The 11,558-nt window shown below is 36.9% G+C and overlaps 1 protein-coding gene across 1 annotated transcript; it reads right to left on the bottom strand.

The window, feature by feature from the left end:
• Positions 1–3,349: 3,349 nt before the first annotated feature.
• LOC149794452 (general transcription factor II-I repeat domain-containing protein 2-like) lies at positions 3,350–5,710 on the bottom strand. The gene is made up of 2 exons (XM_089969114.1): positions 5,273–5,710; positions 3,350–3,481 (listed from the first exon to the last, which is right to left on the bottom strand). The coding sequence occupies exons 1-2, from the start codon at positions 5,708–5,710 to the stop codon at positions 3,350–3,352; spliced, it is 570 nt and encodes a 189-aa protein (XP_089825240.1).
• Between the last annotated feature and the right edge of the window lie 5,848 nt (positions 5,711–11,558).

The raw sequence follows: 11,558 nt of genomic DNA, 5'->3' as shown, positions 1-11,558 counted from the left end.
GAGAAGCTACTGGCAGGCTTTCCCACGTACCCACGCTAGCCGAGCCTTGGACTCGAACATACGCAGACAGAGGTGAGATGGCAGTGATCCGGAACGGTGAGCGCTTTAGACCACTCGGCCACTCGGGGCCCCTCCTAATTAGTAGTGACAGACAAAACAATCTAACACTATATGCTGACATACTCGGAACTATTACTCGTATTGCTTGTTTGGAGTTATAGACCATCAAGACAGTGTATTAATAGATTTTAGGTGGCTCTCGACACTTACGTCTCTTGCATAATAACATCATTGGTGGTTATGTTATTACAACCAGTACATAAAATAACTTATAGTTTTAAAACACCTTTCATTTGTAAAATTTTGAATCTTTTGATTATATAATTTTAAAATATACAATATCTAGTATTGCACGAAGACACAAAAATAAAACTTTAAAGCATGTAGTCTTTGATTCAAAATACAGATCGTATCATCCGCTACAAACCTAAGTCCTATATTTTTCATATGGAACATTGAATACCAGACTAACATCTCACAAATGTACTGAACTAGCTTTTTTTTATCAGCGGTCCTTATTACACATTGTGGAGATATGCATTCTTTCTACTTCCATAGTTGTTGTGGTTTTTTATGCTCGACCTAAACTATAGCAAATACAATACGAACTTACTCTTACTGTTAAAAGTGGCCGAATTTGTCAGAATTTATTGATTTATTTTGCTTTGTGTTTAAATCTTATTTTTCATCTCTTAATTATAATTCTTCCAATATTGGTAAAACAAAGGTTGCAAAAGTGCCACAATTTGGGTAAAATGCTTGTAAGTTAATTTTTGTTCTCATTCTAGTCGTGGCTACTATCGCTTATATTCAGTAAACACCAGTTTTAAGAGTAAAAAGTAACTTTCAGGTGCAATTTTCAGGTGCAATAATATCACTCAAAACGGACTAACGAGGTTTTCTTTTGTATGTGAGACCAAAACAGTTTACAGACTCCGTGTTCTTGGCCTTGACTTAACAAAACTCCATACCAATATTATTCCAGAACAGAAACACTCCTATGAAGTCGTGCGACTGTCGGACAAATAGAAATTAAGTCATAATAAAGAATAAAATACAAATTTACTTACGGAAAGAGACTTTGTAGCCGCTTTGATTTGAAAGTTTTATAGGCTAACCTTCATGTGCAGTTTCAAGTTCATCAGAGAATAGAACTCAAGATAATATGAATAATGTACCAAATGATACAGGGACGGACGGACAGCCGAAAAACCATGGCAATAAACGCTAAGCTGTATGATAGTTGTATAAAAATGTTATATGTGATGAGTGAAAATTGGCGGATTCATAATAAATCTGTAGTAATTTTGTCAGATAATTCCATCAGTGCAATGATTTTATATTCCATATCCGTAACATTATTTAACCAGACATTAAATAGTAATTTTTTAAACGTTTGGTTTCTAGGTATTTAGCAGAATGAAACAAAAACATACTTCAAGAACAACTAGACACGTTTTATTGATTATTTTATTGTAGATTGTACGGCGCACCTGCACTATAAGATTATATAGCGCCACAAAAATGTTACATAAGGAAAAAGAATTAAAGATTTCAATTGAACAGGACATTTTGTAGATATACTTCCACCCCTATAATGTTGCAAATAATAAAATAGTAGATAAAAATAACCATACTGCATCTTTTTTTTCGTTTATGTCTATTTTTTATTTCTATGTGAAATCTTCTATTCAGATCTAGTGTAAAACAACGACTAAAATTTTAAATGATATTTGACACATGCATAATTGCAAGCCAAAACATATCACCTGCGTATTTGACATAGAGTCCCTTCAAAAAGTATTGTATCTTCACTGAGCGAGTGTGTGTGCGTGTGTGTGTGTGTGTGTGTGCGGGTGTGTGTGTGTGTCTTTGCCTTTTAGAAATTAAGACAGCTGTCATTGTTTGCCTTTTTTCTTATTTTCTTTTGAACTAAAATAATACCCTCCACTGAAATAAAGCACTTAATCCGGTTAATCAAATTTTCAACAATAACCATTATTTTTTCATTACATTCGAACCTTATAATCAAGAAAGTCTTCTCGCAGACTAATGAACCGTCAGACAGATACCTTCTTTTCGGATTATAACTCTCCAAGCATATACATTTTTCTTTTGGATTAAATAATCTTTTTGCGAACACAACATCGGACTATTGAACCTTTGGGAAGTTGAACTCGTCTTTCTGACCAATAACCATTCACACTCGAGCACCTCAGACCATAGAACGTTATGGGTTTTGAAAATCCGTATTTTCGATTGATAACCATTCGAATCAATGAACCTTCGCAATACTGAAGCTTTGTTCCGTACTATAAAACCTTTGGACGAATAAACCTTCGGACTAGCGAAATCTAACGGATTACAACACGTGTGTGCCTTGCGGCCAAGGAAGCTACAGTACGGTCTTCTCGCCTCAAAAGGCACGACAACTTTGAAACATTGGTGTCGTTTAACACGTTAGAAAATCCCATAGAAATGTACAGAGAGAGAGAGAGAGAGAGAGAGAATATATGGATTTCAAATTTCAATCACATTGTGTAACATGTTTAATTCATTTAGAACACGGTGATTTTATAATTCTTTCGTCGTTACTTTCTTAATTGTAATTATTTGATAATTGAAAATCCACCTTTGATCGAGAGAGCTCAGAAGCAAAAGTCTGTTGTTGAAGCCGTAATTATATTTATGTTCATAGGCCATGGGCGAATCACAATTTGATGTCCCATCAATATCAAAATTTAAATTTGTTTTACACCAAAGCTTTAAAATAAATATTCTTTTTTATGTTTGTGGTATAAGTAAATAGATAAAAAAAATTATGCGCGTTTGTATGCATGTATTCTTATATTATATCCATAACAATCCTAAGTAAGAAAGACAACACACATTAAGATGACGTCGATGAGGAAAATTGTCAGGTAAAGAAGTAACAACAGGAAACGAAGACTCAAAAGAAAGGGAGAAGAAAAGAAAAACAAAACGATGAACCGGAACTGATCAAAGCATGGACGTGCGTGTTACTATTGTTACTGTATTGTTTCTGTCACTAAGAATTGCGTTATTATGGTAATAACATCATGCATTGAAAAGTCGAATAATTTTCATGAAATGGTTTTGTAAAGAGTAATGATCATGTTTTTCTTCAGAAATGTATTATTTTCAAAACCCGATGAACAATCATCATATGCCCTGTATATTAGGTAAGTATAAACAGTTAGATATATAGAAGTATGATGGTAATTATAAACATAATTATAGTCTTAAACCGTCCCATTTTTGGGCGGGGTCATATAGGAATCCTCATGTACGTCAGTGCGTCCGACGTTTCTATCCTCCGTGTGGAGAACAATCTTTCCAGCATAGTTTTCACCACAGGGTCTGATAGATTGCCATGATAGTTAGTTACTATTATGGTCATCTACAAAGGAAGCGCATGTCAGTGAATCACTTTGATCACGCAAAGCTATGAATAATAGAAGGCCACTTTTGGAACAGAAGTATACAGAAATTTGCGACAAATGCTGCTCTGAGAATATCATGCAACAGGTGGTAAGAAACAGAAACACTTTACACTTGCAATTATATTTAAAAATATTTAAATTAAAGCTTCATATGCACGTCTTATTGGTGTCAATTTTAGTTTTCAAATAGCCGGTTTGTGCAAAGGTTGGAACTATTTGTAAACGTTTCAAGTGGTACGCATGCGACAATCAGTTTCATTTTTGTTTACCGGATATTAGGCTATGCTTGAATAACTTATTAATAGGCTATCGTATTGAATGCTGTATACTGACCGTATGAAAAAATGAAGAAACGAAATACGAGTTCCTTAGTGTTCATTGTTAGTTTGCATGTATATAATGATCTACAATTAGCTACGAATAAACTGATCTATATCTAATAATTAAGACATTACATGATTTTAACACGCAACAGAGTTATTCTCATAAATCAAAAATCGTTGTAGACGTATACTTTATAATAGACAAGAATTTTCCTTAACGTGTTTAAAGATTACATGGAAACAGAAAATTTGGCATATCTTACGATCGCGCAAATCAAAATTTGAATATTCATTGAGAATTTACTTATGTGCGAAACTATTGCTTCTGTAATCCTATATATTTTAACTTATTTAGTTAGGTTTTGAAAATACTCCAATTCCGCTTTTATAAGATATGTGCATGATCAGTGCTCAGTAGAACGTATATGGTTTCTACGATCCGCATACATAAGTTTTTACATTGGTAACTGCATATCAGCGAAACTTTTACATTCAGTTCCAAAAATGAATCACTTAAACAGAGCTAGTTGGAGGTAACCAGATATTTTGATACATATATTTTAATATTTTCAAAACAAAGTATTTACTTTGTCTGTTAATTTAAGACCAACGCACTGCATATCGACAGTAATAAATGTCAAATCAGTAGTCTACAAACGTTCCAATTATGTTTATGTGACATCTTTGAAATATGTCTGAATGCTTCCCATAAACTGGTTGTCAAGTATCATGCATTATATAACAATCTATCAACGGAATTAATTGTACAATAAAAAATAGATAAAAATAGAAGCTTATTGTTGTATTATAGTTGTGCGCTTATTGAGACATGGAAAACATTTAGCATAGTTATTTATAACAGTTGTTATAAATGTTTTTAATGATCGTTTGTTTAGAGGTATCTTAGAGTCCCACCGGAAGTTTTGGGATACTTGTTGCAATATATACTTCTTACGTCGTTTTAAAAGTGTATCTCAGATTAAAAACATTGTCATGAAAATAAAAAGACCATGATGTTTCTCTTGAATATGTTTAGTCTGTTCCTCCTTTAATCTCGAAATAGAAAAAAGCTACCACCACCCTTCCACCACCTCCCTTTGAAAAGGAGCTCGGAGGAACATTGGGGAATACTTCCAAGAGTATTTTTCTTTTCCTTTTATCGTTGCATGTTTTAGAGAATGTCCTTGAAACCTGTAAAACAGGGGTGTCAAACTCAATCGCTCAGCGGGCCAAAATTCAAATCACACGTAAGATTGCGGGCCGAACAGGATAAACATTCAATAAGCGGAAAATTAAACCTTTTTTAAACATTAATATAAATCAAAACAGAAAAAAAGTTTAAATAATAAAAAATCATTGGCATACCCATTTTCGCTCTTATGCCAGTTTGTCAGAGCTGGATGTTTGGCATCTTTTCTTGGCTACAAGTTCGTTTATGTTGGGAGTAATGTTCTGTGTCATTGAGATTCTCATGATGGACTGCAAGTGTTCATCAGTGAGACGACTCCTGTGTGATGTTTTGTTAATCTTCATCACAGAAAACAGCTGCTCACACAGATATGTGCTACCAAACATGCTCAAGGTTCGAGCCGCATGTAGACGAAGCTGGGGCATCTCTTCAGGAATGAAACGAGTGAACTGTGCAGGCCCCACAGTGTCGTACTTTGCCTTTAGTGTCCCATTACATTGCAGCTCTATTAGCTCCATCTGCAAATTTACAGGTGCAGTTTCCACGTCAATGGCAAATGGGTTACGAAACAGCTCGAAATTACTTTTCTGTGCTTCAAAGTCACTAAAGCGCCGTGCGAACTCGGCTCGAAGTAAGCTAAGTTTTTCAGCAAAGTGTGCATTGGGAAACACCATAGCCTAAAATTCTCTCTCGGGCCGTATATAATTGTACGCCGGGCCTGATGTGGCCCGCGGGCCTTGAGTTTGACACATATGCTGTAAAATGTTTCAGATTCTTGCGGCGAGGCCCCTGGAGCCCTCATCTGGGTTCCGACTCTCAGAACTTTCGTTTACTTCTATAAGGTCCGTTCGCGTTCCACCCTGGTATAAATATTTTATAAGCAATACATATTCTTTGTTAAATACATAATATGAAAAATGTGTTTGCTTCTAGTACCAGTTCAAGCTCAAGTGAGCACTTGATGAATAACTTAATTCATCGTATATTCACATTATTTTATATACATTTTGCAATTTAATGAATATATGCAATTATAGCTTCAGATGTTTGTTATTAGTTATCATATCAACTTGTTTCTTTGCTATACATGCACCTCTCTCTCCAACACACACACGAACAAAACGCTACAGACTTTACAAAATGTCAAAAATCTGTTTAATTTATTTTATCCCATACAATGAAACTCAACTGGGGAAAATACATGATAATGGTGTGGTCAACGGTTACCTGGTGAAAGGTCGGAGGGGGGAGTATGTTTGTAAACCTTATTTAGACGCAACTATTTATCTGTAAAATACAGTGCTTTGGTAATACGCCGTTTTCGAGTTTCGTTGGTAAATCGATGTAGTTTTGCTGCTCTTGTTATGATCGGAATAAAGTATGAGCTACAATAAATAAATAAATAAATGTACTACAGTTACCGATAAGCGTACATGTAGTGCCTGGATACGAAAATGAAGCAATACAAATAGCCAGATAAATCTGAATATAGAGCTATTTAAAAGTTCTGAATATTATTAAGTTGTGCTATAAAGCTCTCTTTTAAGGAACGGTACGCCAGTGTATCCACCAGAAATACTCCGCATGCACTTCTACCCATACGTTCGGTCTCTTCATCCAATTATTAAATGCCATTTTGTATATACGTTTTAGTATATTGTTCAAACAATGGAAAGCTACACTTCTACCCGCACGGCGGCATTCAAATCCTTTGGCGCTTACCGAACCTTTGATATCGGAATTTATTTAAACATCATGGGGAGTTAAATCGGTCCTGAATAGAGGATGTGGCAAAGTTTGAATACTTTGCTGCTTCTTGTACCGGTGCGCAGATTGGGGTTTCTGTAGTGTTCCAAAATAGTTGGCAACACTTTCGAGGCACACAAATGTCCAGTCACACTAGCAGAATCAGGTACAGGCACCTTGAATGTCAAGCGTGTGCTCCAATATATATTGAGCATACATTATTTGACACTCTGACTGCGTCGAGCGATTTGATGTCTGCTTATTTATCCAATCCAAAATGTATTATTTACTCTGAGAGTAGTGAATGGGGACACTATAGGGTCTATGGGACTTACCATTAAAAACACCCCTGGGAAACTATAGGGTCTATGTAAATTTACCATGGACAAAACCTCTGGGACACTATAGGGTCTATGGGAATTAACATGGACAAAAACCCCTGGGACTGTATAGGGTCTACGTAAATTTAACATGGACAAAAAACCCTGGGACTGTATAGGGTCTACGTAAATTTAACATGGACAAAAACCCCTGGGCCTGTATAGGGTCTATGTAAATTTAACATGGAGAAAAAACCCTGGGCCTGTGTAGGGTCTATGAGGAATTAGCATTACAGAACCCCTTGGGCCACTCTAGCGTCAAGGGAAATTTAACATGGGGAAAACCCATGGGCCACTCTAGCCTCAAGGGGAATTTAACATGGGAAAAAGTCTTCGGCAACTGTAGCCTCAAGGGGAATTTAACATATGGAAATTGAACATGGTGGGTCTGTATAGCGTCAAGGGGAATTGAACATGGTGGGACTGTCTAGGGACAATGATGGTAGAGGGTCAAACACAACAGAGACAGAGACATACATACACTAATACAAGCGTGAGATTTATATATAAAGTATTACCAAGACCTGAAATCTTGCTGGGGTGTTCAAAAATTTGCATAATTGTAATGATGCTATAAATAGCTATAATCAAGGAAATGCTCAACGACAAAATGGATGTGACTAAAAGTAACGCTAAAATGACGAAATTGTCCCAGAATTTAAAGGAAAATAAACATATCCCCGAAAATTAAGTTACAATGGTTTAGACTAAAATGGATAAAATTAGTAACTACTTACAATATCAACTTGTGTGACGATCGTGGATAAACACCCATGTATCTATTTATAGCTATAATCAGCTAAAATTCCTATGAAATCCCACTATCTATTTATACTACAACTTGTGGGTTATTCCTTTGGAAAACCCCACTATCTTTTTATAGCCTCAGCTTGAGTGACGTTCCTGTTTATGAACTCTAGTAAATATGTATAGCTACAACCTGTGGAAATTCCCAAGTCCATATTTATAGTCTCGAAATTTCCAGCGTCAGTGACGTCACTGTACTGAACACTAGGGGATAAATGTCAACAGTGTTGAAAGTGGCTGACCTGAATATACGCTACTGCAGGTAGGTAGGTAGAGTGTATCTGATAGGGATAAAGTGAGTTTTATAGGGACAAAGAGAGACCAATACACACACACACACACACACCACGGACGCGCGCAGACATACGCACACACACACACACACACACACACACACACACACACACACACACAGGGAAGAGGAAAAAACAAACCCCAAATATCCTATCAACACAGAAGGGAGATAATACATACCCCAAATAAACTATCCACACAAACGTACGCAAACGCATACAAACCCCAAATATACTATCCATACAAACGTACGCGAACGCATACAAACCCCAAATAAACTATCCACACAAACGTACGCAAACGCATACAAACCCCAAATATACTATCCATACAAACGGACGCGAACGCATACAAACCCCAAATATACTATCCACACAAACGGACGCAAACGCATACAAACCCCAAATATACTATCCACACAAACGTACGCAAACGCATACAAACCCCAAATATATTATCCATACAAACGGACGCGAACGCATACAAACCCCAAATATACTATCCACACAAACGGACGCAAACGCATATAAACCCCAAAATATACTATCCATACAAACGTACGCGAACGCATACAAACCCCAAATATACTATCCACACAACGTCGCTAACGCGTACAAACCCCAAATATACTATCCACACAAACGAACGCGAACGCATACAAACCCCAAATAAACTATCCACACAAACGTACGCAAACGCATACAAACCCCAAATATACCATCCATACAAACATACGCGAACGCATACAAACCCCAAATATACTATCCACACAAAAGTACGCAAACGCATACAAACCCCAAATATACTATCCATACAAACGTAGGCGAACGCTTACAAACCCCAAATATACTATCCACACAACGTCGCTAACGCATAGAAACCCCAAATATACTATCCACACAACGTCGCTAACGCATACAAACCCCAAATATACTATCCACACGACGTCGCTAACGCATACAAACCCCAAATATACTATCCACAATCGGGAGGAAGAAAAAGAAAAAAAAACCCAAATATACGATCTACACAACGTACGCGAACACACACACACACACACACACACACACACACACACAGGGAAGAGGAAAAAACAAACCCCAAATATACTATCAGCACAGAAGGGAGATAATACAAACCCCAAATATACTATCGACACATGGAAGAGGAAGAATACAAATCCCATACCTACTATCCACACGGAGGTGAGATGTAAAAAAATAAACCCCATATCTACAATCCACGCAGAGGGAAGAAGAAATAAATAACCCAATATACACTATCCTCAAAGAGGGAAGAGGAAAAAGCCATACTATACTAACCACACAGAGGGAAGAAGAAAACCATTATACACTATCCACACGGAGTGAAGAAATAACCCTTTATATATACTATCAACAGAGAGTGAAGAAAATAACCCATTATATTCCATCAACACAGAGTGAAGAAGAAACAGTTTTTTGAAAGCACCTAAGCCCTCACCTGCAATGACCAACTCTGCCAAACACCTACACCCCACCCCCACCCCCACCCCAACACTACAAAACCCATTTAACCCGTTATTTTATGGCATCAGTGTGTGATTTAGGAAACATCAAGACACAAAATGATGGATGAATAGATTGACTATTGTTTATCGACTTGCATGCCTAAAGAGCGTGCGTGAAGGAAAACATCCTTTCATTTCAATTCTAACTAAAACATGTTCCAGCAGTATAGAGAGAGGTGAAAGAGCACAATTTCATAAAGTGTGAGTAAAAAACAAAACACCTCATCCTTATTATAGAATGTCAAGACCAAGAGATACTTACGTTTTCTTTCTGGTCTATTCTCTTTTAGAAGGTAGTGTGAAATTTCACATTAGGGCCAACGCATCGGCTCACATTGTCAATTTTTCCATTTCCATGTCTTCACTGGCACAAGTTCTTCCTCATCTTCAATTTCTTCTTCTTCTGAATCCCTCTTCTCTTTTTCGTCTTGTTTCTGTTTCTTCTCTTTTCTCGTAGGGCACTCTGAATTCCAGTGTCCTTTCTCCTGACAACGATATTAGGTATCTTGACTTTTGTCTCTCTTTCTTAGACGAAGCAGGTATTCTGGAGACAAATACCCATTTACCTTTGCAGATATAGCAAACTTCATCGGCACTTACACACTTTCGTATGACTCTCATCAAATCAACGACCAAAAGAGTAAGTTTTGTTGCCACTTTCGCCTGTGAATTATGTTTTCGTATGGCTTTTAGCATATTTTTGACCAGCAGGTCGATCTGTGCTGACTCTTCCATCTTCTTGATCGTTTGAGACTGGAATGAATACTCTGACGCTAAGACACTCTCCCTATATACAAGGACCTGCTGCGTATGAAACCTAGTCAAATGTAATTTTGCAATAAGATGAAACGATTTCATTGAGAAAGTAAAAGGCAAGGACGTGCCGCGTCGCCTCACACAAGACCTGAAGTGTTAGCTCAAATCCGTGTCAGCGATTTCGAAGACGACATAACTGAGCTTTAATCAATGCTCTCCATTTCTGCCACAAAACCACGAGTCCTGACTCACGCCAAAAGAAATTTCGTTCGGTCCATAAAAAATAGTATCACATCTGAGAAACGCTAAAACGAACTTCGAGAAAACTGAGAACGACGGCTTACACCTACAACGTGAAATGTATGAGTTCAAGTAGTGCGTAAAACTTAGTCAAATTAAATTTTTTATAGTCAAGACGAAACGATCTCTTTTCGAAGAAGAAAGCAGACACCAAGCGACAATGGCGATCCGTGTCACACAACACTTTTCAAAATGTGTATTATTAGAGGTTTGTTCTAGCGATCTGCACGGTTAAATTAAATGTTGATGTATTTTGCAATAAGACGGACACAATTTCCATGGGATCGCCCATGGTACCACTGTTCGTGCATTAGTTTAATTGTTTTAAATATTATTTTATATAAATCGCCTATAGGATAGACCCAGTAAAGCATGGCCATTCTCGTCACTGTCTGAATAGCTACTCAAGTCAATTCGAAGTGAACGCGGTAAGAAAATAAGTATAGCCAATGAAATGGCTTACAACGGGTGATGCATTGTTTTGTTCTAGGACTGTGTGGCATAATAATCCCTACGCTCTTGCGTTGTTACCATTACAGTGCAGACAGACTGGAATGTGAACTTACAAGCCCTCTTTGTGTATTGTACCATTTCTTCTTACCACATCAAAATACTGAGCGTCACAGTATTGGTTCGCGTTTTCAAGCTGACCATTTTTTTATATCTTACTCAAACATTTTAAGATAAACA

Source organism: Sinohyriopsis cumingii, chromosome 8, assembly GCF_028554795.1.
Source record: "Sinohyriopsis cumingii isolate HCF-2022 chromosome 8, ASM2855479v2, whole genome shotgun sequence".
Lineage (NCBI taxonomy): Eukaryota > Metazoa > Mollusca > Bivalvia > Unionida > Unionidae > Sinohyriopsis > Sinohyriopsis cumingii.
This window is presented reverse-complemented; position numbering and strand designations above follow the sequence as displayed.

Coding starts and splice junctions, on each gene's coding strand:
- LOC149794452 (XM_089969114.1), bottom strand. CDS start 5,710: ATGGTGTTTCCCAATGCACACTTTGCTGAAAAACTTAGCTTACTTCGA. Junction 3,482..5,272: donor CTCCCAACATAAACGAACTT/GTAGCCAAGAAA, acceptor CTTCCTTTGTAG/ATGACCATAATAGTAACTAA.